This window comes from Corvus cornix, chromosome 19, assembly GCF_000738735.6.
Source record: "Corvus cornix cornix isolate S_Up_H32 chromosome 19, ASM73873v5, whole genome shotgun sequence".
Taxonomy (NCBI): Eukaryota; Metazoa; Chordata; class Aves; order Passeriformes; family Corvidae; genus Corvus; species Corvus cornix.
Window position 1 is genome coordinate 3633717 of NC_046348.1, and position 27716 is coordinate 3661432.

The window sequence follows — 27716 nt, forward strand, 5'->3', positions numbered from 1 at the left end:
CCCTGAGTCCCCCAGACAGGGCAGCCCTGGGCAGACCCACTGCAGCTGCTGCTTCTTCTGCCATTTGTCCCACTTCAGGGAAGTGATTTGGTTTAGATTCCTCCTTCCCTCATTGCGTGCTGTCACTCACCCATACCTACTTCTCACTCCCCATCCTACAATCACAAATACTTTGTCAGTCACTACTGCACACAACATTTCCCAGAACTTCCATCACCACTGGATTCTATTAAAGTTCTACAGTTTCCTCCCTTCAAATTGAACTCTTGATGCTAAGTCCATCTTCCATCAACATTTTCAAACTGCTCTTCTCCTTTGCAAGCACTCCCAGAATAAGAGAATAGCTGAGACTGGAAGGAGTTTTGGAGATAGTCTGGTCCGTGTCCCCTGGTCACAGGAGGATCAACTACAACAGGTTGTTCATGATAATGTCCAATTGAGTTTTGAGTACCTCCAAAGACGGAGGAGCCACAACCACGCTGGACAACCTGTTCCAGTGTTGGACCAACCTCAAAGTAAAATTGTTTCTTCTTATGTTTAAGTGGAATTTCCAGTATTTTAGTTTATGCCCCTTGCCTCATCTTTTCACTGGGGACCTTTGAGAAGAGTCTGGCTCCATCTTTACACCTCCTATCAGGTATCAATATCCACCAAAGCAGTACTACAGGCTCTATGGGGACAGAAGCAGTTCTAGAGTGAGGATGCCACTTTGGCAAAGGTAAGCTATTTAAATTCAGTTAAATCCATATGGCAGACACCATCTCACATTTGCTGTGTCTCTGCTGCATTCACACTAGCCAGGTTTTTCTTCACTCCTTTTCCCTTAAGCCTGCTTGGCATAGAAAGTATGCAAGTTTAAATATTTGTGTCTGGCAAAGGATGCTTCTTTCACCCAAAGATCCTCCCATCAGCTCTGACAAGCAGGTCACTAAAATTCAAGTGCAAATGCCCCAGGCCTTCCTTCAAGTGTTCACAGATTTTATTCACACATTCACATTAGTTTTATTCATATGTACTTATTCTACATATGCTGGCTGGAAGTTATAACCGTGTTGCAGATGAAACCGCTACACCATACCAAGATTTAACAACAAGCTACTGAGTTACTGAAACCTTAGTACATTTGATTAATCGTTTGCTCAAGGGTCAACACTGAAACCCTTTGCATTTAGGATGGACTTATACAACAGCTTCTAAAGCAGATCTGATTCCTCTACAGCATCCATTTACACTTTGTCAAACACTTCCAAACTTCAGCTCATTTGGATGCATTAAGTGTTCCACTGATTGTCAGCTCTAAACACCTCACCTTTGAACAATTCCCTTTTGGGAAAATTCAGCTGGTACTCAGAGCCCTGCAAGGAGAAAAGAGACTACAGCAAGCAGAAACAGACCAAAATACATATTTAAATATAGAAATTAGCAAGGGAGATGAAGCAAAGTCCACTCACCTTCCTTTGATTGTCTCTAGTATTTGTTAATGGCTATAGTTTTCCCAGGCAACCTGTTCAGGCACACTTAATTGAATGTGGAAAGTTTTATTTGGGAATGCACTTAAGATTCTGGCTGATTAAAGCATCCTTATTTTATGAGATTTATATTATTACTTAGTACATAAAAATAACAAATAAAGACTGTAAGAGACTCCTTTTTCACTCATCATACCCTTCAATCAGCAACTAAAGTGTTTAACAACTGCATACCTACAGAGAGGCTCTAAAGTGAAGCACCTAATTAAGTGCTCTGGAGATAAAAAACAAACCCAAACCACCCTGGAAGCAGCAAGACTCCCACAGCATTTCTTCCAGAGAGCTGCTTTGTGCTTCACAGGGACAAAAATCTGTGGCAAGGTTTTCTGAGCTATTTGCAAATGTTGAATGTGAAATTCCCTTTCAACACTAAAATTGCAGTGTCTGAAATCCAGGTTCCCATCACTCTCCTCCCTCCAAAGCTGTGGCAGTCCTGAGGGAATCCTCTGTTGCTTTTCAGTCATTTTTGGGCAGCACAAAAAAAAGAGCAAACCCCATTCCCATTCTCCATCCCATTAGGTAGTGTAATTACAAGACACTGGGTGATGAAGCAGCACCACCAGGTCCTGACAATAAACTGAGTTAAGACAAAGCAGCATTTTGGCTCCCTAACTGAAGGGCTTTTCGTTTGATTGACCTGCCCAAAGTAAAAATATTACATGACATGCAAATGGTGGGATTTACGTTCTCCTCAGTTTAGTTTCTTGGTCATTAATGCTGGATTAATGGCAGGGATCTGGGATGCAATTGGGAGGAGGGTATCAGGTTGCTCACTCACCAAACCCCATCCAGCAGATGCATCGTTGCTGTAAAACAGACCTTAAAGAAAAAGACTGATGTTCAAATAAATCACAGGGATCATGAAGAGCACCATGTTCCCAGTGCCTGGTAGAAGAGAGTTAAAACACTTCTTTTCATCCTTGGCTCTGATGTAAGGCCCACAGGAGTCCATGGCCCTTCACATGGCTGAAATAGTGGTCATTCATCCCTGTTACAAAACCATTACACCAGAATGTATCTTCCAAAATGGTTTCCCTGAGAACCTTGATAGCTCTGGGTTGGAAGCAAATGGTTGCTTTTTGTTCCAGATCTGTCAGGTGGGACACACTTACCAGCACTTGCCTCAGATATTTCTGGCATTAGGCACTATCACGGCTTCCTTCCTGAGACGTGCAAACACTGCCATAATCACTAAAATAGGCATTGGGAGAAACACAATGTATTTTTGCAACTGTGGAAACACTGCAAGGTTCTTGACACACACAGGTTCCCAAATGCAGCTGGAATATGGGGTGGCATTCACTGAACCAAAGCATATTCACAGGTAGTAACAGGCTACTGTGTCCCAGCCACAGCTGAGCCACAAGCAAAGCCTAAATCCAAGCAACAAACAGATGACAGATTTTTCAGAATGAACATGTCCAGGCATTGATATCTAGCACTAACAGCATCTCCACCTCCAGTGATGCCTACAGAAACATGTGAGATCCAACCCCTTTAACATGATGACCTGTCTTGGCTTACACTCTTTGGCTTGGACCAATTCTTAAGCAAAAATTTACTCAAATCCATCAGACAGGTTGGATTGGAGGTTCTTGGAGAGCACAACCCCATGTCCCTATCCCTGAAACCATTGCAGAAACTGTGATTTCTCAGGACCCTTTGAAAAAAGCATCAGCCAACTGACTGAGACAACCAGGTGTGAACACTTACATCTCACTAGATGCATTTTCCAGCGTAGAATAAGTTTTGAGAGACCATGAAGGACACATTTTAATGGAATCCCTCAAGGTTTAAAGGAAATTAGCACAAAGTTCCAGTTCCTGCAGCTTTCCCCATACTGTTGGTTCTGCTGATTCTTGGCCTACTTTGCTTTGCATATGCTAAAAAAGTCAAGTACACCAGCAGGTCAGCTCTTGCAGGCAACTTTGCTGAAGAACCATTTAAATCATTTCAAACTCTGATTTTTATTTGTTCCTGCTTTCTGTTTTCACGCTTCCCTGGCTTGCTGACTCAATCAAGATCCAGAAGCCTCCGAGAACTGTGCGGAAGGCTGATCTTGCAGTGTGTTTGGCCCACATCTGAGAGATGTCTCACTTTTAGCATCAGATTTCCAGAGAGAAACTGGTGCATCTACCAATTCCTTCCACTTAGGAGTTGCTTCTTATTCATGATCTTCCTTGAACAGTTGTCATGTTCCTTTTTGAAGTGTTATTAATTGACAAGGTTTTGTCGTGCTGTAGCTTAATTTCATTCTCTAAATTCAGCCTATTTGACAAAATGACAGCCTATTAAACCACACTAAACACATTTGGATGTTTTGTGACTATCTTCTCATGAGACTTCGTCAATCATGTTTTCAGACTTGATGATCAGCACCACTCCCAGGGATTTCCAGCTCAAAATCTATTACATAGGGTTGAGATTAGTACTCTAATTCAACTTATCTGAATTGCAAATGCAGTGTTTTGTGTAGCCTGGGAACTTTATGCATTTAAAAGAAATGTCAACACTTCAAAAGACTAATTTAGCACCTGGTACTGTAAGACATTTCCCATCTTCCCACTATTTGCACATGACTTAGAACATAATAGTCCTTTTCCTAGCCTTTATGCACAACCCAGGAGGCCACAGACAGTTCAGCCATTGAGGAAGCACTTACACTTCCCAAGGAGTGACTGATGCTTTTGGATCAGCAGGCAACCAGGAGCTCAGCCAAAGAAAAGCTCAAATCCATACTTTTGCATCTGAACAGAAGCTAGAGCCTGAATAACACATTCTCTCTCTCCTGCATTCTGTTTTTCAGAACAATATGCACAACCTTCAAGAACCACCCTGCTAATAGAAATTTTAGATTTGTTTCCAGGCCTCCTAATGAGCCTAAACCTGGGATGAAGGGATTATTTTCTCTGTGAGGCATCATTAACCAAACTCTCTTAAAGCATCCTGCCTCCTCCCAAGGCATAAGCTTCAAGAACATCCATAAGCTGCCTCACTTATATGCTAAACATATGTCAGTTTACAGCCTTCAAAAACGGTAACATTGCTCCAGACCCATATCTGAACACCTCAGTAGATCATGAAGGCACACGTTCTACACCACCACCTTGGCACCCTCTCTGTACCCTCAATACACAGCTAGTTGGGAAGCTTATTCCCAAATTAACAGGACCACCCAGGCACTATGGCAGTGACTTGCTTTGTCTTCTGAACTCGTTTGACCAAGCCAGACATCCCCCTATGGAAGCCCAGCATGCATCCATGGACCCCACATCAGGAATGACTTGTGTTCCTCAGGCCACAACACTACTGCAAGGATCCTGTTAGGCTGATAGGAAATTTTACAATTCCTTTATATTTTAACATTTGCTTGGAAACTTACATGCAGCACTACTACTTATTTTCTTTATTTTTTTCACACCAACTGATTATATCCCAGTCTATTTAAGGAGCATTTTCCCTTTCTTCCATTCCTTCGATGTTTTGAACAAGGCTGATCTTAAGATACTGTAATAATTATTTATAAAACATAATGCTAAAGCATTATAGAGACTTCCACTTCCACAGAATTGAAGAAATAAGATATCTTTTGTGTTCCATCAGCATGCCCTGCGGTTAGGCCTATGCTGCAGCATGACAAGCAGAATATACATTTTAACAGACAACACAAGAAGAAGGAATGTTTCCAAGACACACACAGCCTGGAAATAAAACAAACATGCCTTCTTCCCTCTGCCTCCTCAGCAAGTAACTGAGGTAACTTGCTGAGGCCCAGGTGAGATTTCCTGCTCAGGTACAACAAAAGCACGACAGGCGGGATGTTACAGCAGGCTTCCACACCATCCATTAACTGACACAGCAGATCAACTTTCCTACTCTTTAACCTAGAGACTATCAATTCAGCTTTCTGCAAAAAAAATGGGACAAACTTGTAAAGGTCTTTGACCTGCAAAAATCTTTCATGCACCATGCTGTTGTCTCTAAGCATTTCCATGATCCAATGAAACAGCACCAAATATGTGTTGATGTAGGATCTGACTTAATTCCCACAAAGACACACAGAAGCTTCCCACAGACTTCCAAAGAAGGAGCTGAATCAGAACCACAATCACAGACCCTGTGATAATGGTTTCAACATCTTCCAGTAACCCAGATAACAAACAGCTCTCTGAAACAGGACAGGCAATTAGAGGGGGCCCCCGCTGAGACCCCGTGCAAATTAGCCTTGAGCTTTGAGCCTGTTTCTTGATGCTCACCCAGCACAAACGTCTGTCCACCTGCTCTAGAAAGTGCCTGAGCTCTGAGAGGCAGGTCTGGCATTTCAGTGCAAGGCACTGCCCTCATTCCACTGCACTGGAATCGCAGCCTCTGCAGCAGTACACAGGAGTGAGCTGCAGGTGAATTCTGACAATCAGCAATGGAAACATCTCTTCTATCAACATCCACAACGTTTGATTTGGGTTTGCGTGATTTCAGACCAATAAATGACCTAAAAGAAGTGGCAGAGGGCAGGAGGCACATTTATGGACACATAGCTGCACATAGCTGGGGTGACTTGAGAAATTTGAATAGGACATGCTAGACTGACTCCACCTGGGGAAGGTGGGACGTGGGAGGTGCATCTTGTTTGCTCTCAGGTCCCAGAAGGGAGAGCAAAACCATTCCTGTTCCAGACACTCTGCAGATGGGAAATGCAATGTGTGGTAGAGATATTCCTTATGATAGTTATTTGAAGTTCATTTTTCTCATCACAGGAATAAGCCTTCTGAGTAAGCTTTGGAACTGTGCTGTGTCTCTCTCCTGGCAGCCATCACCAGCTGTGTTTTCAATAACTCTTCCCAAATGCTTCACAGATACACGGACACAGATACTGGATGGAAAAAAACCAACACGGAGCAGAAAATACAATAGCTCAATTTCTGATAACACCTTCAAAAAGCTGCCTCCTCTCATAGATTGGCTTTTTTGGGTCTGATGCTCTGAGAACACCTTAATCTGGTTTTCATTTATAGTTTCCCTTGGAAGAGCGACAGGTACAAAGGGACAAGGTACGAATATAAAACAACCGGGAGACAAACATGACTAATTCTGCACTCTACAACTATTTCATTTATATAGATCTTTTCCCAACACTTCTGTCTTAGGTTAGCAAAAGCTGAGGGAACAATGAAGACCCAAGATTCAAGAGTTCAAATTGTTGCACTTGTCTGTCCAAGAGATGTTCTTGCAGCAAACCAGTTTCCCACACAGTATTTGGAATCAGCTGTGAGAAAGATGATAGCAGACTTGACAGATGCCCAGAACAGTTTAAGACCAGCTCAGTCAGTGCTCCATTATTAAAGGAATAAACAATAGTGTACCTTTTCCTACAGTACACCTCATATAATCCATATGAAAAGATGTGAGATAGTAAAACTTACAAGAGCACTGGGAACAGCACTTGGAAGGAACAGCAGGTGCCTTCTTGCTGGTGAGGGGGCAAAGAAACGGTGCCTTTCCATTTCTGCATGGTGGTGATGCTGGGTCAATGGCTGGACTTCACCATCTCATAGGTCTTTTCCAGCCTTAACAATTCTATAACTCTAAAAGGGGCTGTAGGAATTATCTCTCTTTAAACTACCTCCTTTCAGACATACAGGGGAGGGACAGTGAGGCAGAATCAGTCCATAAAGAATTGCACTCTGCAGTGTAAAGCAGAGATGAGAGCCCTTATCCTTTCCCTCTCTACTGGGACTTCTGAGCCACCTACGCCCAGCACAGCACCTCCTTCCCCTGGCACTCACTGACCCACAGCTCCACTGTGGGGAGGAGGGAGCTCTGATAGCTGGAAGGAGATGCACAGATTACTGCATCTCACTTTAGAGAGCAGAGGCAGAGCAGCAGGAGGCTGCAGGTACCTTGTGGTGCAGGGGGGCATTAGGGCAACACAAAGGGCTGGAACTGCAGCTCGGAGTGATTTGGGAGCTGACACCACCCACAGAGAGAGCACCAACACTCATCTGACCTCCTTCTGATAAGAGAGTTCACAGTAGGCAATATTTTTCCTGAGCAGTCTAGCAAAGGGCAAGTGTGCAGAAATCCAAATGTCAACAGCACGTGCTCATCTGCAGGGCTCCTGTGCCACATCAAAGCTGGCAAAACACAGCAGAGCCAACCAAGAGCTTTGGCCACAAACCTCTTTCGTTAGTTCCAGCACCACTTCTGTGACAGCCACAGGGCCTGCCAGGAGCTGCCTGTGAGGGAGGGGACTTAATGCACATGCAGCTGACTTCCCAAAGTTGCTGGGAGAATCCCTTTTGCCTTTTTTCTACAAGAGAGTTCTGCTCAAAAATAATAGGCCGGAATAGTAGGATATAAACATTCCAGTAATTCATGGTGACTTCAAAGACAACACTCAGTCTCCTCCTTACATACAAAACGATGGCTTGGGGATTTTGGTTTTGTTTGTTTCTGTTTTTCAAGCTGTGGATTTATCCTGCACAGTGGAACCACAGGCACAGGAGCTGTATGTTTTATATTACAACTTCTGGCAGAGCGCTTAAGGCTTTTTTTTCTCCTGTAGTGAATCATCACGTGTAGGGGGTGGTTGGATTATGTTTATGTTTTTTAAAATCAACCCAGCTAACCATTTGTTCCATACTGCACACAATTTGTTGCTTCTGCTTTAGAAACTCCTTGAAAGACAAGCTTTGGAAATAAAAATACATCTGGCAAGTCTGAAAGACAGGACTTGAGCAAGCACTGCAGACTAAATGGAACTCCACCATGGACAATTTGCCTCCTCTTCCAGAGATAAATCAAAAGAAAAGGAAAAGAAAATAACACTAGGGGAAACACCTATCCAGAGGTAAATTGCAGTGGGAGCAAAAAGGTTTTATTGTGTCAGCTATATCAAAATCTGAACAGAAATATTTACCAAGAACTGGAAAATTCAAAAGCACATTCCTGGTTTACCTTGTTAATTCTTTGCTTTTCCATTTCCCAGCTTTCTAGCATGTGCAGCTCTGGTGTCTCCCAGCCAACCTACGTTACCACAGCCTGCTCTGGCTGGTTATTATGTGCTCTTGGTCTCCCAGCCTAGTGGAGCAAAGCCTTTGCTCATTTGTAAAGCAGCACCCCTTTTACACAGAAATATGCTTTATTCAAGGTATTTACATGGACATAGAAGTATTTTAGAAGACTAGAGAACAGTCTGCAAATTTCCACCTCCAAGCTCTTTCTTGCTCTAAGATAGTGGCATCTGCCCACAAGGCAGAGGGGTCCTGATGTCCCAGAGGGTTGTGCCAAGAGGGGCAGGAAGTCCAGCACCAAACCCCAGGGTTCATCTAAGACAATCTGCTGCCCAAAAAAGCCAGCTGAGAGCATTTATTATGACTAATAGATGTGGACATCCAAGCAGCCAGAAACAAACTCTCAGCACGTGGCAGGATCACTCCTGATAACCAGGTTGCTTCATATTAAGCTGTTCAGAAAGAGAGAAATGGTGCAATTGGGATTACAGACCCTTTCCAATGACATCTTGGAATATAAACCACCTGAAGGTGATCAGCCACCACATGCAATCAGGCACTGTGCTCATCAAAATGCTACCTAGGGAAATAAACCGGTTACTTATTCAACCAGAGTTTATATCGATAGAGGAAGACAAACATGTATTTAGCTTTTTGTGTGGATGGAAACACATCCTGGTAAAAGAAACTACGTGAAGAGTGTGTACTTGGTTCATTTCTTTGGGATATGACTCTATTCCACACAGAAACCTACTGATTTTTTGTTGATTTATTACAGTTCATGAACCAACAACCAGTGTTTTCCCCAAATGCTTGGCAAAAGCCAAAAACAACACAAGAAAGAGTTTTGCAGGTGAAAGTGCCAAAAGTTGTGCTGGTAGGTGCAGAACTGATTTAAAGTCAGGCTTAAAGGGAGCAAATCTCTAAGCAGGTGTTTGTACTGAGAAAATACAAATTAAGACACATCCATTCTTTATTGAAGTTTCTACAAATGGAGTTGATCTAGAGATATGTCTAAGTATGTACCAACTTTACCTAATTTTATATTATTGAACAAGTTTGTCAATGATTTGTTAACAGAACTTTTGTTCTAGGAAGTGCTGAACAGTGTTATAGAGCAGAAATGTGCAAGTACCAAAGCAGAGGAGGCCTCATGTCTTATCTTTCTGTAGAGAAATTCTGCAGTAACATAAATTATCAAGCCACGTTAAAAAGTGAGTTTATCAATATTATCTCAGTCTTACTACTTCGGGTGACTTTCTTTAGTTAAATTTATCATTAGCTATTTTTATCCATGGAAATAGGTGTATTTATGGAATCACTCTGTGATACAGTATTTATTTGGTTTCTTACTTTGATTTGCTTCAAAATTAATTTAAGATCTCATGAACAGTAATCAAACTTTTAAGCATCAGTTGTCCTGTTTCTATTTTGCTATGTGTGGAATTAATGCATTGCTGTTTTCTATCACCCCCTATATACACTGGAACTACCCCCAAATTTTGGTCTGATTCCCTTTTTCATTGTGAGAGCCTATTATCTAGCTATTTAGTAGCTACCAGCAGATAAGAGATTAATTCTTCATTTATTTGACAGTCATTATCCCATGTTAAGAACCCAGAGATACTTGATAATAAATAACTAATGATATTAGAAAATGGCAGGGCTCTCTAGCAACTGTCTGCATGGCACATATATCCAATTCCTGATTTATCTGCAGATTTTCAGTCACGCTTTTTAACTCAAGCAGAACAAAATAGCATTTAGACAGTATCTCAGATGAGCTGTTTACTGTGCTCCAATCCTTTTGTGCTGGTTTTGGCTGGGACAGAGTTAATTTTCTTCCCAGTAGCTGGTATGGGACTGTGTTTTAGATTTGTGCTGAGAACAGTGTTGATAACACAGGGATGTTTTCATTGCTGCTGAGCAAGTGCTTACACAGAGTCAAGGTCTTTTCTGCTCCTCACCCCCCAGTGAAGGGCTGGGAGACACAAGGAATTGGAGGGACACAGCTGACTCCAGCTGGCCCCAGGGATATCCCAGACCACAGGGCATCATGCTCAGCAGATGAAGTTGTGGGAAGACAGTAGGACAAATAAGAATTAACATGTCCCTTTCTGTAAATTTTATTTGCACAATAATCTAGTCATTGACTCAAACAACAGCAGTTTTCATGGCTTCCTTTAGGTGTTCAAATTTTAGCCAGGAAACAACACACTGCCAAAGACCTTTACAAACTGGTGCCTTCACCAGTTCCGTAGCTGCTTTTGGCCTTTGTTAAGCTGTCTCTTTCCATTTGCACTCCAAATTTGAGCTGTGTGGCTGTGCATTCTATTTAATTGCACAGTGACAGGATGCATTTTGACACTGTCAAAATTTGAAGAAAGGCAATCCCTGAAGACAGTCTGGTATTCCTCTTGAATGGCTACTGTTTCTCACCTAAGTCAGGGTTTTTCGTGCTGCCACATAAAGGAGTTCTCTAATGGGCTCAGCCTGTGTCCACTTGCCCCTTCCAGCCCTGTGTTCTCATGTCAACTGGGATGTGAACACTTCTCTACTCACAGTAGTGTTACTACTGCTTTTATTTGTGCCACCAAAGAGGTTTTTTTGATATTTCAGCTCCCTGCCCTCCTTCCCAACAAGCACATGTACTGTCTTAAAAGGAAAAAATAATGTAGAGAGAAAAGGCAACATTTTACTCCTCAAATGAATCCTAGACAACGAAGATCAGGAAAAATGCCTACATGAAAAAAAGCTGCATCAGCTCTTCTCTGAACCTTTTAGCATGTCAGGAATTCACCTTGTTCAATGTGGTGTGTCTTCCCAATTAGAGATCAGGCCTCCAACACAGACACCAAAGTCAGAGGGATAACATGGGAAGCTGAATTATTCTTAGGACCTTGCTCAGCTGCTGTAGCCACTGGGTATAAAACATCCTTACAGCAGCTGCAACATTTTCCATCACCTCCTGGAGCCAGTAACAGGAGCTGGGCATGAGAACTCTGGATTAATAGCTAAGTCTTCTGGTGGAGTTGAGGATCACAGGAAAATCAGGACAGGGGATTTTTCCAAGTAATAGGATGGTTTTTGTCAAGATGGTCTTTGGGGTCCAGAGTTAATACTGATGCAAATCCAGGATGACTTAACACAGGCCTGGATATTTTGATCTTGTCTGTCTTATGAATTCCAAAACATTGGGTTTGGATTCCAAACATAATTCAGCTTTATAAACATTATTTTCCCTATCTTTGGCTAACAATATGCTACTGCCACTCTGACTCCCTGTGCACAAATAACCATATATATAAATCCCTGAACTACTTCAGCTAATAAACCCCAAATCCTTAAACTGAAATTCAACTCTGAAAACATCAGTCCAGTTCCAGTGCTCCCCTACTTCCAGATGTGGGACCCAGGCCACTGCAGGGAGATCAGTGAGAACCTAAGCATGAATATATGTCTATAACACAAGAAGTGTTTATAAGAAGGCCATTGGTTCTCTCTAAAATGCTTCTCTCTTTGGGCTCTGATCACAGCTACTTTTGCAGAATGTTATGAGAAACATTTAAAGAAAAAAATTAAAGAGAAAACCAAAAAAACCCCTTTTTTATTTTAGATGAGAGACATTCTTTCTCTGGAAAAGGTGCTTCCTGGCCAAGGGTAAACCACAACAATTTACTGAGTTAAAGGCTTCCACATTTGGCCATATGCTTTTTGCTCTAGACATGCAGCAACGACCAATCCTGGTAAAAGCCAGACTGACATGAGTGTCACTGCCTCCTTTAGGTGGAAACTTTTTTTCAGAAACTGAAGAGCATGTGGGTGGGCAGGAGAGAGCAGGGTGGAGAGGTTTAGTCCCTGGTTGTCATTTTTTAGGTGTGACCACAATGCTGCAATCTCTGGAGCGCAGCTGGACAGAAAGGATGAGGAATGCCCCTGCCTCCCTTGGGGAAATCAGTCTGATGATGCCAGGAGCTGTGATTTGTCTCTCCAGGAATGTTGCCACCTGCAGCAATTAAATCTCCACTGTAATATGATTTAAACAAGAGGATATTTCCCCCCAGAAACTGCCAGATCATTGTTTCCTCCAAATGCCTCTGACAGACAAGAAAATTAATGCAGCAAGGAGTCCTGAGAACGGGGTACTGCAGCTGTCCTGGGAGCAGGAGAGGGATGCAGAGCTTGGCAAAATTAAGTGAGCCTGACAACTCCATCACCAGTTCCCAAGACAAATCCATTGACAAGTGTTAAAGGAGCTGAAACTGTGTCTGATCTCCATGTTATCATCCACTTTCTCTGCCCTGGTGGACAGAAACCAAAGGGCAACTGTAAAACCACTGCTGGATGCATTTTGTTATTCCACATACCATGAGCAGGCTTCCCAACAGACTCCAATGGCTTTAGTTACATACCAGAAGACAAGAGAACCACTGTGTAGCCACGGATTCCTTTTCCCAAGACTTTTGTAAAGCCTTTTAAAGCTTCTTTAGGATCTCCCTCAAAACAAAGCCCTTATGTCAACAGAAACTCTTGCTTAGATAAGCTTCATCTGTTATTTTTTATGAATATGCACCATCAAAGGGTGACAGCTTCCACAGTTAAGCAAACACAGTTACACAGAGCACACTTCTCCCACAAAAGGTCAGATAATACAACATACTAAATGTTAAATACACACGAGAGGGATACGTTCCCCTTGAGCACATTGGGATGGAGAGCTATTTAGGAATATATTGTCCATCTTTTCAGGACACCTTGCAAAGTATCTTTGCAAAGATCTTACCTGTTCAGTGATGAAGGAGCTTGAAAAAGTGACAGCTGACCAAAAGAAGATCCCACAGCTGAGAATGACCTTTCTGTTGAAGCGGTCACCAAGGTAACCAAAGATGGGCGCCGCGACCATGAAACTACAGATAAAAACTGCAAAGGAGAGAAAAAGGAAAGAAACGTTTAATAAATATCAGACCAAGAACAGGAAAACTAATTTTCTGCAAGCCAAATCCTCTAGAGAGCAGTTCCATTTAATTAGACATTCTGCAGCCTTGCCATACAGAGTTGTGGAGGCTGATAGGCTTTCTGAAGTCAGTGTTTCCTTAATCAAACAGATTTTTCATTCCCAGAGAAACTTCAGACCAGTGAACTCTTATTACTTGAAAGCACCAGCCCCTCACAGTCAGCTTCAGCTGAGCTCAGATCTGGGGATGGGCAAAACCAGGACAGAATAAATTAAGAGCTTCTGCTTAAATGTTACTGAGATGGTGGAGGTTGGGAGGAGTTTCAAGCAAACAGAAAACAAGGCAAGGGCTTCTTGTTGGTTCTTGCAACAGAGACCTGAGAGAAATGGGCCTCAGAAGCTGAGGTTCTTTCATCCTTCCTAGCATCCTTCCTATTTTAAAGAAATTATGAAACAGTGAGGAAAACCAGTAAACACCACTATCATCCACTGACACCAGCCCTGTCTCCTCACTAGGTCCTTTCACCATCATTAAACTTGTACTTAAACCCATCACAAAGTCCAAACAGGCCAGGATTGTTCTCATCTGAAAGACTTCAAGTTCACCCTTGTTCTCTCCAAAACCCCCAAAGCATTAACCTAAGTCCTTCTGTTATGTAGGAATGAGGCTCTTGATAGAGTAACCTCTGCAAAAAATCCCCTCGATTCAGAGTTCACTCCTCCACCCATTTCAAAACAATCTGGCCTGTGACCCCCCTGAGAACACCTGAAATGGGGCATTCACACCATATTCCTGATTAATTTGGATCTTGGCAGAAATTGCCATGTTTTAAGCTGATTTATACCTGGCTTTTGTCTGTCCACATTAGAGATTTGGATAAGGGCAATTACAGGGATTTTATTGGTGCGTAGTATGAACTCTGCCTTTAACTGGCTGTCTTGTATTCAGCAAATCCAGATATGGCACCAGAACACCTGCAGGTCTCTCTTTAGTCTCTTTAGTTCTGACACTCATTTGTTATCAGGTAGGTCTTGGAGGGCACTGTGGCCTTTTGGCACAGCCTAACCCCAGATGTCTACTTTTAATTGTATAAAATGGGGTGGGGGTGTAGAATAGCTTAAAAAAAAAAAAAAAAAAAGACAAGAGCAGAGGACACACCCCCGTTTGGGTGGAATGTGCATATAAAATTAAAATGGTTAAGACCCGAATCATGAATTTTTCATGGATGACGATAAACGACAGATCAAAAATGTGCAGAATGCTGAACTATGACTAAATGTCTTTTCCTTTTTTAGTATAGTAAGATGTCAAAGCTTCTTTATAAATAATACATATCCATTTGCATCTATGTTTTGTGAGCCATATGAGTGTGTATATATTTGGCACTGCGATATTTGATCTAAATGATAGAATTATATATTTTATATTATATTTATATTTATATTTATATTATATTTATATTTATATTTATATTTATATTTATATTATATATTTATATTATATTTATATTATATTATTTATATTTAGAGTAAAATAAATCAAGATAATAGAGTGTTAAGGCCTGAAATGCAGCACATGCAACATTGCATCACACACACTTCAATAGTAATGCTACAAACAGTTTTGCTGTTTAGCTCACACATAAACCCTACTGATAGAACTCAGTCCCTGCATCTATCCCAAAATCCTTGTGCAAACAAAACCCGTTGAATAAAACTATGAGCAATGTCTTCATCTCTGTTTTACAGAGAAACTAGACCAGAAGTGGCTCAAAAATCTCTGCTCAGCAAGGGCACATCTGCACTGGCCCCACTCCAACAAGGCACTTAAGCACACGCTTATATTAGGCACTTTAGAGTCATCAATTCCGTGATTAAGTGCTTTCCTGAATTAACACCAAGGGCTCGGCACCTTGCAACGCAGGTGCAACAAGCTGGCACGAAGGATATGTGGCTGTTCATTGGGAATGAGAAGCCAAAAATGACTGTGACTCGTCCAGACCAGTGACCACTGTAATTTGATCTTTCTCTTGGAAGGACACTTCCAAGCAATTCATTCATCTCAGAATTCCATATTCTGCCATTTTTACGATGTAAAGAGACACAAAACTGAAAAAGCTTCCAAGGGAAAATTAAAAACATCCAAGTCATCCATTTCAAATATCAAATAACATGGTTAATTCAGCTTCGAGACATGCAGGGTGTGATCCAAAACTCACATTAATCAGTGGGATCATTAGCTTCAATGACCTCTGGATCATAAATGAAAAGTCTTAATTCTGAAATGTGGGCAAAATGCACAAAGCTCCTCTTTCAAATAAAACAAACAAAAATAAAGATCGTCCAATGACTTTCCAACAACATACATCCTGCTGTTACTCAAATCCCTTCGGAGGATTTATTTTTGGAAGACTCTGAGCTGTGAGCTTTGTCAGTGGTAAGCAGCTGACTTGACAGCTCCACAAGGTGTAAAACGAAAGGACAACAGAGCCAAATAAATAACAGGTAATGGAACACAGCTGTCACAAGAATAAATACAATTTATATCAGAGTATTTATGACCCAAATATGCATCAGAGCATTGATTGACTCAAATAAATGCAGAGTATGATGGCTGTGTGGTCTGTCAAAAGGATTTGCCTGTTACAGGCATTTCCCATGAATCAACTTTTGCAATTACTCCTGCCAGTGACAGCCGAGACTCCTGAACCCCAGCCTGGGCTGGCAGAACAAAGGTGAATAAAAGTAGGGCACATTGCCAGGTAGGATGGAAACCTGAGTTACTCCAGACCAGGAGCTGAGCTTCTGTGACAACACCACGAAGGAAAGACCTCATCCAGAAGACACAAAACTGCAGCATGTTCATTTGGAGAGAGGGGCAGCAGAAACATGTTTAATTTGTAGGCAAGAGGGCAGAGCATTGCATTCCAGTAAAGGAGCCTGGCACTTGTGCCAGCCTCTTCCTTTCTGGCTTCTCTCCCCTCTTCCACAGCATTTTCTGTTCCTTGCACTCACCCACTCCCAAATTAATAAAATTGAAGTGACACCACAGCAGCTGCTGCTTCAGCTCAACCACAGCCACAAATCTTTTCTATTAGGGCGGCAGTGGGACAGAGGCTGGCATTGCACTTTCCTCTTCCCAATCAACAGCTCCTCTTCCCATTTTCACTTAGAGACATCTCGGAATATTGCCAGCTCTTGAAGGGATGTAGAGTGCAAGTCAGGGCAGAGTCAGAAACCCAGTGGGATTTAAGATGAGCTACTGTGAAGGCAGTGGTGGCATCGGGAGCAGCTGTGGGCAGGTATAGCTCTGGCAGTCCCACTGTGGATGTGTACAGCTAATTTCTCCTGGTAAATGATCTCCAGCAGTGCCACAAAAGTGGCTCAATCCCAGCACAGGGTGGAGCTGAGATACATTTCTGCAGGAGCAAATTATCATGTGAGCAAAGGATGAATAAACAGACACATAATGAATGCCATCGAGGAGGGAGGTTCTTTTAAGTACAGGTAGTTTCAAAAGGAGAACCCATTTGTCTTTATTGCTCCCTTTGTGGCTTAGCTGCTGAAGTGCCGACTGTAGTGAGAAGGCAGGAACAGTGTAATTGCCCAAACAGGATGGCTTGGTGTCTATTTCTGCCTCCGGATGCCTGTTCCACCCTGTACAGGTGCACAAGCACCTTCTCAGCCAGCACTGCCCAGCTTTTTCTGTGCATGGCTGGAATTACAACAATGTGCAGCATAAAAAGTCTTACATGTCCCACCCAAACACCCACCAGAGAAGGAAATCATCCTCCCCATCCTCTGTTGCTGCTACATGTACTGCAGCTTCAGTCCTATTTCAGGATTATGGTCAGGGAGCTGGTATTCTGACCACATTTTCCCTTCTCAAGAGCTGCCTGTGTACCCAGGGAAAAACTAAATCCCCCAACAGTGGAAGCAAAGGAGATGAGAGGAGAGGAAGGAACTGTAGACTTTAACAGTAACAAAAAGCTCCTGCCTATTGGAACTAGAAACCATCACTCTTATTTTTTTCTTTTGCTCCAAACAAATTTACCAGCTTGACTCTACATCTGTTCCCTGAAAAGGCTCTGACCCAACAGCTCTCCACCCTGTGATTCCAAAGACACTGTTGCCCCCATCTGACTTACTCTTTAGTGGACTTTCCTTTACTGGACTTGTCAACCCAGAGATAACCTCAGAAAGGGGCTTCTCCTGCCAGCAGGTCATCCACAGAGTGGACTCAAGAAGGAAGGGAGGCAGTGACAGAGGCACACACAGAGGCTGCCGTTCCTCAGTTCCTGGAAGGTTGAGCAGATCACAGGCACCTCTGAAAAAGGTCCCTTCTTTTAGTTTTGACTTTAAGCACATACGGCTTATTTTTTCCTATCAGGAATAGTGCTAGAAAGGTTCAGGGTCAGGTAAAAACAGCTTTCTCTACACAAGGATGATCAACAAAAAAAACCTAGTGGGTATCTTTGAGCTTTGGGTCAGCACAAATCATGTGTAGACATCTAACTGAGTGCTGACAGTGACCTTGGCTCTGTGGAAGGCAAATCCAGACAGCCTCTGCCTCAAGGGACTGGCATCCACTGAGACACTGATGAGAACTGTGTGCTGAGAGGTTGGTAACATCTTCCCAACAACAAATTCCCAAACAATGAGAATACCTAAACAGGCAGCTTGCCCTGGATGGGATATTTTACGGGTGTGTACAAGTACAACCCTGGGATTTGGTTGAGCCACTTCTACCCTGGGGACTTTCAGTCATGAGTGCATGTGTTTCTCAAGCTGCTTGTGGCACCGGTTACCATCTACCTGCAATGGTGAATAAAGACTCTCCAACAGCCCAAACAGCTCCTCTATTCCAAAGACATGTTTTTGCAATGCTTCTCTCTTTTAATTTTAATTTTCTCTACAGTTTTATGCTATAATAATACTACTCAGCACATACAACACAGCACATTTAATCACAGTGAGGCATGGGACAATTTAGAAAGAAAGTTAAACATTAATTTCTACTTTAGGGCTAAGGAAATTATGACACAGGAAAGTGACCTGCCCATGATGAATTACAGATATCTGGAATCCACACAGGTCTTCCAGCTTCAGCAGTGTCCTGTTTATAGGATCATCTTGATGCTGAAGAGATTTCTCAAGGTCTAAAACCACAATTTAAAGTGATTTTTTTTTTTTTTCACAGCACTATTTAAGCCAAGAAAGAAGAAAGATGCTTTCATGCTACTTCACCATTGAACCTGAACTGTGCCACAGTTCAGGCACAACGTGGTGATGGTCAAGCATTGGAAAAAGTTACCCAGGGCAGCAGTGGATCACCATCCCTGGAAGTGTTCAAAAACTGTGTAGTTGTGGCATTGAGGGACATGGATTAGTGGTGGAGTTGGCAGTGCTGGATTAATGGTTGGACCTGATGATCTTAGAGGTCTTCAACCTTACTGATTGTATGATGTGATCAAGCTAAAATTGATACCCAATCATGGCGCAGTCCAAGGCCCTGGGAATCTCAGAAACGTGATTTAAAACATTCATCCTTTGAAGGAGGATGAATTAATACAATGCAATTGATTTTAGAAAACATCACCCTGAAAATCATCCCTGGCACAAACTTTACTATAGGTACTCTGTTACATCACTCTGCACATGGGCTTTGTTTTACTTCATTGCTAATTCAACAGCCAACAGATGGATCGTGTTACTTCGCTTTGCTGGGTGCAAAACACAAGATCACCAGGTTCCAGACTCTCAGGCAGACGAGAAGTTTCTGACAAGTGTGAGGAGCTTTGAAACACACCATCAGTTCCATATGTCATGCAAAGCTGTCACACACTGACAATATCGAACACAGGAGCATTTTAAAAAAAAAAAAAAAGCTTGAGAATGCACCAAATCAATTGGAGTAAGGTATACAAAGGTTTGGATTGCATGTGGTCTGAAATGTTCTCCCAGAACAGCCCACAGGACAAAATAGAGAATTTCATAAATGCCTCATTGTGTGCTTGTGTCCTCACCAAACTGAGGTTCAATAAGGCAAAGTGAAAAGTCCTGCACTTCAGTCACAACAACCCAATGCAGTGCCACAGACTGGGGACAGAGTGCCTAGAAAGCTGCCCAGTGGGAAAGGATCTGGGTGTGCTGGTCAACAGGGGCTGAACATGAGCCCAGGTGTGCCCAGGTGGCCAAGAGGCCAATGGCATCCTGGCTCATGTCAGGAAAAGTGTGGCCAGCAGGACTCGGGACACTGTCCCCCTGTACGGGGCATGGGTGAGGCCACACCTTGAGTGCTGCATCCAGTTCTGGGCCCCGCACTGCAAGAACAACATTGAGGGGCTTGTCCAGCAAAGGGCAGCAGAGCTGGGGAAGGATCTGGAGCACAAGGATGATGAGAAGCAGCTGAGAGAGCTGGGGGGGCTCTGCCTGGAGAAAAGGAGGCTCAGGGGGGACCTTCTCACTCTCAACAACTCCCTGAGAGGAGGTGGTGACCTCTAAGATCATCAGGCAGCCAGTGGTGGTTGGGCTCTGCTCCCAGGGAATAAGGGACAGGACACGAAGAAACAGCCCCAAGCCATGCCAGGGAAGACTCAGGTTGGACTTCAGGAGAAATTTCTTCACTGAAAGGGTGGTCAGGCATTGGAAGGGGCTTCTCAGGGAGGTGGAGGAGTCCCCATCCCTGTGGGTGCTCAAGGATCAACTGGACACGGCACTCAGTGCTCTGGGCTGGGTGACAAGGTGGGAATGGGTCAAAAGCTGGAAAGAGAGGAGAATAAGTGTTTTAAAGGTGTGGCCCTAACTACTCACACAGTCTGTGTTTCCCAGTGTGTGTCTGTGTTTGACAGGACACTCTAGATCGTGTTTCTCTCACTGCAGATGCCACTCATCAGTATTCAAGCTCCAATCTTGTCTTCTCTATAGGGAGCATGTTGTACCATGAGGTGCCAGCTTTTTCCTTAGCACATACTGATACAAAATGTAAACAAAATGTTTAGGAGGAGTATGTGCACACACAGCTGACACACACATTTACATCGAGAAGGAGGTTGCTCTACAATACTACTGAGTTCCATTTGCTGTGACAGGGTCAGAACCTGGTTACAAAAACACCACTTATGAAGCCAGACAAGGCCTGAACACAGCTTGCCTGGCAAGTTCACAATTTACTCAACAATACACAAGATGCAGCACTTGGAAGAATTCAGTACTGATAGTTCCACCCCTTTTCCTCACTGGAGAAACCAGATTCTTCCAAGGGTTAGCCCCTATATTCTCAGCAGAGGATATCCTGAAGCTTGCTTTGTTCACCTTAACTAACAAGAATTATTGCTTCAGTGGGAATTGCTGGGAAGTCCACTCCTTGGAAACAGAAAATGAGATAAGAATATCCAGAAACCCAGCACTCAATTTTTAACGGCTTTTTTATTAATTTCCTATATTATGCCAATTGAAACTGCACTTAAATATTCAGCCATTCATATCTTCCTTTTTGCTGAAGTCAAAGGAGTTAGTTACTCACAGTTATCAATTCACAACTCTTTAATACATCTGAGGTTCAATTCCATCCTGCTGTACTTCAAATTTTTTTTACCTAAGTGGAAAAGCCAGAATTCTACTGTACTGTTTTATCTCTCTGGATGTCCAGCAAATTTACTTGGAGCAGGAGCTAACTTGCTACAAGATTAAATTTTGAACAGCTGTACACAGACATCATCATTTAAATAGAAAAGAGGAAACCCCCTACTTCTGCTTTTCATTGTGGGAATTACAGTGATTACATTAGCACTGTTTTAAAGGGATTTGGGCAACCTGAATATCAATAAACCAGTTGCCGTGTTCCTAGAGATGTGCTCTGTAAGACAATGCAGCAATCCAAAGGAATGGTTCCAGTGTCCAGCTCCCCGTCCATCACTTTCCTTGTGCCTGAACTGGTGCTTGCCTGACCCTGCAGTGAGCTGGCTCTGGGAGAGCAGCAGCCATCCAGCCCTGAGGAGCAGCATTTCTGATGAAATAATAGTGTATTTGTAGCAGAATGTCTTCTGTGGCTATGAGAACACTTGAGGAGGAGCAGACACTACCTCTCCTCATCAATTAAAAAAAATAATCTTCACACTGGGATCGGTTCCACAATCTGGTTCATTCCACGAAGAAGGAAGAGGAGGCTGTGGCACAGTTGGGTTTCCACGGCAGTGCCATACAAAGCCATGCAGATTATTGCCTAAGACAGCATTAGATTGCTGGCAATTGTCAGCAGAGCCCAAAAACTGTGCTTTTCTGGCAATGCTTAAACTCTGCTTTTGCATTTCTTACTGTTCAGAAGTGATGGATTAAATAAGCCAAGGCGAATTCTGTTTTACAGCCACTTCCACTTTGAGTTGTTTTCCTGCAAAATGCTTTCAGTGTGGTTTGATTTAGACTCCTGACCAAAGCTGATGGAAGGACTTCTTGATTCAGTGGGCATTAGAGCTGAGAATTTTGTTTAGATAGAGCTGCTTATGACTTCTAATGATAGCAGAGAACAGAACCTCTTTGCCAATAAAAACACTTCTGTACTTGTAAGTTTACTGCACCCCTGTAATATTAAAGGTTATTACTGGGAAAGTCACAGCGGGCATCAAAAAGAATTGCCAAAAGGACAAAACAAGTTCTTTTACAGTAAAACATTAAACATGCTGGAAAAGGAACAACTAGTGTGGGATATGGAGGAGATCTAACACTATGAGTAACAAGGAAAAGGGGAAAACTGAATCACCTTCTCTCTTAGAAGACTGCCAAATAAGATTGGCAGCTGAAAAATGCAAATCAAAGGAGACGTTTCATTCACAAAACTTAACTAAACACTAGAATGATCACAGGAGGCTCCAGGAGCTAAGAGCTTATGTTATTACAAAACAGGATTGGACAAAACCCTGTAGGAATACAAACTGAAAGGCTGCTAAAGGTAGCTCCTTTTGTTCAGAAAGTCCTCAGCTAGCCAGTTGATTTGGTATACCCAGGAACTATCACCATAATCTTGTCCTGTTCATCTTTTCCCTCCCTATATATGTGATCACAACCAAAGGCTGGCTAACACACCAAAAGGACCTGCGGTCCAGAAATAACAACTATTCCCACAGTATTCTAAAAAAAGTAGAAAAGAAGTTAGGAAGACAAAATTGCATCTGCATCATTTCCACCAGCTTGATCAGGTAATAACTTATTAACTTGTCCCTGAGCTGCACCTAAATTATTTCTAAAAGCTGGAGCGTGGTTCACAGTTACATTTCTAAAACCATTAGTTACTCTGACCCTGTACATACACAAGGTACAGTTACGAAGTTCACAGTCAGAGCTTTGTCCTCTTGCAGTTCCTCCTCCATTCGACTTAAGCAGCTCTAAGTGTTTGAGAACTTTCTGGTTACACAGTGGAGCAGGACATGTCAGCCCTGCCCGGCTGCAGTGCTCACACAGTGCGTGACAGGGTCGGTTCGCCGTTGTGCAATCAGTTGGAGGGAAAGTTCATTAACTTAGTTAGCCAATTAGGATGGATTTGTATCCATTCTGGTCAATCCTGAATTAGACATGAGATCCCAGAGGTGCAGACACTGGTCAATAGCTGTGCAGCACTGCAGCATCGTGAGTGACACAGCTACAAGACTGGGTTTGCCTCAACATGACTAAAATGTACCTAAATCAGTCTTGGCTGCTGTTACAGACACAGGCAGCAATCACTCCTAGCACTCATGAAAGTCTGCATCTGAACAAATAGCAGTTTTGCTTTTCCCTTTCCATGCAGTTTTCCAGGATGTTCTGCCCACTTGCCATCCCTCTGAGAGCTGCAGTCACAAATAACCCTCCAGCTGGGAAGAGGCTGTTCCTATTTTCCAGGAGGATGAAACACCTAAACCCAAGGCTCGCAGCCAGAGAAAGGTGTCTTAAAAAAAGCATTTAAATAACCACAAACCCCAAAGGAGCTTTATTTTGCTCTGTTCCCTTCCTCTACTTGAGGAGCTCTTTCTTTTCCCATTGCAATTATGACTCCAGGCACACACACAGAGCCGCATCCGCAGAAGCCTTTGGAAGCAAAGGTGAGATCTCCTCAAGGAACTGGTCAGACTTTCCCTTGTGCCACTACAGAGTGTGTGTGGCCATCTGGAGAGCAAAATCTGGGGCCTGCTGACGGCTGAAAACTAATCTTGTATCTTTTCTGGCAAGTTCCCTGATCCAAGAGAGGCAGCACAAGCTGGTGGCTAGAACTACACCAGGTCCCTTGGGGCAGGGACTGGGATGTGCACCTTTGCCCTGAAAGCCTTTTCAAGCACAGCAGGCACTTGAAACACACCAAGAAATGACAGCCTAAAGCTGGTAATGCAGAATAATCTAAATCCCTTGATCCTTGAAATCTGCATTGAGTACCATGAATTAGATTTAACTAGGAATAAAATACTTTAAATCTGTTATTCTCATAATAGAATGATGCTTCATTTGTATCTGGTATAAAGAGAAATAATGTTCCTGGTTCCTAATTTGAGATAGGGAAGACTGTTTTCATCCTAAAATGAGCTTTGCCATCCTTCTTTATAACAGCACCACTAATCCTGCATCCTTCTTCAACTAACATTTTAATTTCAAATAATTAACTAGGGTGCCATAGAAGTTGTTCTGTCTCAATCTCAAAACCTATTTCCTGCAGCAATAGAGAACAGGATAAGGAGGAGATGCTTGTACTGGGTATTACTAATAAATTCCTTGCTGCATGTTATTTACCAACAACAGCAGTTTCCTAAGAAAAAAGAAAAGAAAAACAAGGCAATAGGAAGTCCTTCCCCTTCTCTTTAGAGTAGAATCAAGAGCTCCTCATGTATTTGTGGCAACTTACTGAGGGAGATCATCTGATATATTCTCATCCCACAGCTTTCAGACTTAAGTTTGTTGGGTTTGCTTTTAAAAAGAAATTTTAAAAGAAATTTAAAAGAAATTTAAAAAGAAATAAATGACTATTCCTCAGTGGGAACGCCTTGCTGACCTCTACACACAGCTCTCAATATCTGCTGGTTGCATTTACAAAGAGGGAAAAACTCAGCAGTAACCAAACATTCGCTTCCCAAACATGCCACACACACAGCTGGGGCACAGGACCACTCGCTCACTGGTCCGTCATGGAGTGAGGGATTTGGGGAAGGCTGGAGCAGGGACGCTGGTTCTGCCAGCAGTCTTGGCCAGAAAGAGACCCTCAGCCATTGCCTTCCACCAGGACCACAAGCCCAAGGGAGATTTTGGAGCTACCAGTCCTGATGGCTACCCTGGTGGGAGCCAGGTGAATGCTCAGAGTAGTGAGGAAAAGCTACATCAAAGCCTTGCAAATCCACGTGACTCTGCTTTGGGAATGGGGAGCGGGGCACAGCTCTTTGCAGACATTCTCCCCAGGCCAGCAGTGGGACTGATTGATTTCTTTTAAATTATTTTTTCAGTTCTTTAGGGGGCTGTTGTACCATCTGTAGTAGGCTTGGCAAAACACATGCTCCGTCTTTGGAAGGGAAAATGGCCATACTCACATTTTTATAATGGAATTGGTTGTCAACTACCACAGCACCAACAGCCTCGGGACAGCATCTAATCTAGCAGGACACAGAGATGAAATGAGACTTTGCTCTCAATTTTAATGTCTATCATTGGCACCCACCAAAATTGTCCTATGTAAGAGTTAAAACTGAAGACATTTCTGCAGATTACATGCTCCAGAAATTACTCAGGAAAGCACGTAAACACAGGCAAATGGGCAGGAAATGCTCTGGGGTGAACGAGAGACATCCAGGGATCCCCAAATCTTGTTTCAGTGTTATCACCAAGGCACAGGAGCAAAGCACTGATGTCCAGACAGGGAAGGACATTGATAGTGTGTGTTTTTGCATGTGCAGATAAAAGTGTGTCAGAGTTTGGTTGCAAACTCCTTCCACACCATTCTTCTTCACAAAACTGCTCCCTTTCCAACTCAAGCCATATGTCTTCAAGAGTGCTTTTAGCAGATCAGTAAAATGCCCTGTTTTAAAACTCAGTAACTAAGGAAATTATCAATCTGAAGGGACAAAACACAGATTCATCTCTGTATTACAGCTAACTTCCTTCACAGAGGTCAGGTCACATCTTTCTGAATTTCTAAACACACTGACTTCACCCTGGTCTCACACTGCCTGCCTCTAGATATCTGGAGGAAGGCAAACATTTGTCAAATTAAACTGAATTCTAAGGGATGAAAATATATTCTTTCTCATCATGAAAACTTCAAGAGGACATGTGAAATATCTGACTTTTTATTCACTTGCTCTAAGATGTAGGCAGTGCCAGCAAGGGGTACTGCTCTTAAAATCCTACCATCTGCAGCCTTATGGTAATTCACTTTTTTTAGGACTAGAAAACACTGTGGAATGGGAATATGCTAAAATTCACAGAAGATATGGATGTAAAAGCCATTGCGGGTAATTACTTTTGTTTGATGCTAATCCAACAACCCAGAACTGTCTCATTTTCCTCAAAGATTTCCCACCTGCCAGGGCCATTGATAGCTTCACCTTTATTTGCAGAGGAAACACACACATTTCATAACACTGCCCAGCCAATCCTTACTTCTAAAAAGCTGTTTGCTGGTCACAGAGGGAATTTCAGTATTTTGTCCTGCTCAATCACCTACTTTTTTCTGAGTCGCCTGTAAAATGCAAAGTGCCTTGTGCAATGACAGCTCCCTATTTTAGCTACCACCCAGTAGGGATTGGCCCAAAACCACACTAACTTTACAGGGGAAATTTCTGTAGGGCTGACTGGGTTTCAATTCAAAGCACCAACACAGAAAGAGAAAAAAAATCATCTTGCTATGGAATCTCAGAGCTTCTCCCTAACAGCCGTGTCCATCTTTCTGCCTAAGGCATTGCCAGTGAATAAATAATAAGTCCCCCAGTAAAATATCTTTCATGTAACCTCAGGAGACCACTTCATAAGAACACAAGAACAATGACAACAAATCAGAAAACCGTGTAGTCTTGCATCCTGTCTGTGACAGGGACAGCAATCAGATCCTTCCGAGGAAAGTACACAGAATTCCTACACAGGCAGCTGAATTACTCAGAGGCTGGCTTCAGCCCTCCCAAGAATTATAATATGTTATCCACATAAAGATCTGGTCTTTTAAGCTCAGGTCCTGACAATATGCCTCGTGACATTCATTTCCACAAGCTTGGAACGCTTTCCAGCAAACTGACCCCTACTGATTGTTTCTGCATTGTGAGGAAAAAAAAATCAGAAAAACACACACCCCACATCCTACCTTTTCAGGAAATTCATTATGTTATGTGATTTTACATTACTGCCCTCTTACTTTTGAGGACAAGCAAATTAAAAATAATAATTTTTGAAACTCCTCCTGTGAGAAGGAAGTGGAGGGTGTACATAAGATGATGTGAGTGCAGCAGGGGCCAGGGCTGCCTGGTCTGGACCAGACATGTTGGCCTAAAGTGTGGTTTTTGTGTAAGTGCACTCGCTGTCTGGTTTCATTATGAATCACGAATCCTCTACAATGCAAGGAAGGAATCATTTGCTTTCACCCTGAACCCTGAGCTGATTCTCATTTATTACCTGCCATTAAACTCACACAGCCACAGAAACCGTGCGCTCGGACACAAACAATCACCACTACCTGCAAGAGACAGGGAATAAAATGCTGAACCACTATCCTGGTCTGATTAACAGCTCCATGAGGGTCAGGGAGGAGTCTGGAGCCACCAGACAGCAAGATCTACCTTTGGCAGAAAACAAGGCTCCAGCCCCTCAGCAGTTGTCAAGCTGCTTTCTCCTGTGTTAAAGCACAGCAGGTAACTCCACCTATTCTCCCCTGAGGGTCTGGCACCTAAACTACAACATAGATATAGATATAAAAAACTATCTATCTACTTATCCATCTATAGATATATAAATAAAGACATAAATATAAATGTATAAATACTTATATAAATAAATACTTATTTTAAAATACAACAGGCTTCCCTGACAACCACCAAACCCCACATAACAAGATCCACAAATGAGCCAAAGCATTTTGAAGATGACCTTAGGACATCCAGAATACCCTCATCTCCCACAGTTTCGTGTGTCCAGCAAGCTTTAGACAGAGTCTCACCATCATTCAAGCACCAGTGGTCTGAGCACAGCTCAGGGACCATAAATACTTTCTACTTCCTATCCAATGCC

The 27716-nt window shown here is 42.7% G+C and overlaps 1 protein-coding gene across 5 annotated transcripts in view; it reads right to left on the reverse strand.

Moving 5' to 3' along the window:
- LOC104691130 (protein spinster homolog 2) overlaps positions 1-27716 on the reverse strand; it is a 135061-nt gene that overhangs the window by 58985 nt on the left and 48360 nt on the right. For all 5 annotated transcript variants that reach the window (XR_005603402.1, XM_039562943.1, XM_039562945.1 and 2 more), the window contains exon 3: positions 13323-13459. Coding sequence is in view for 4 of the 5 variants with exons in the window: in XM_039562943.1 (XP_039418877.1) it covers positions 13323-13459 (137 nt within the window). In the remaining variant the exon portion in view is untranslated. The remainder of the gene's footprint in view (positions 1-13322; positions 13460-27716) is intronic.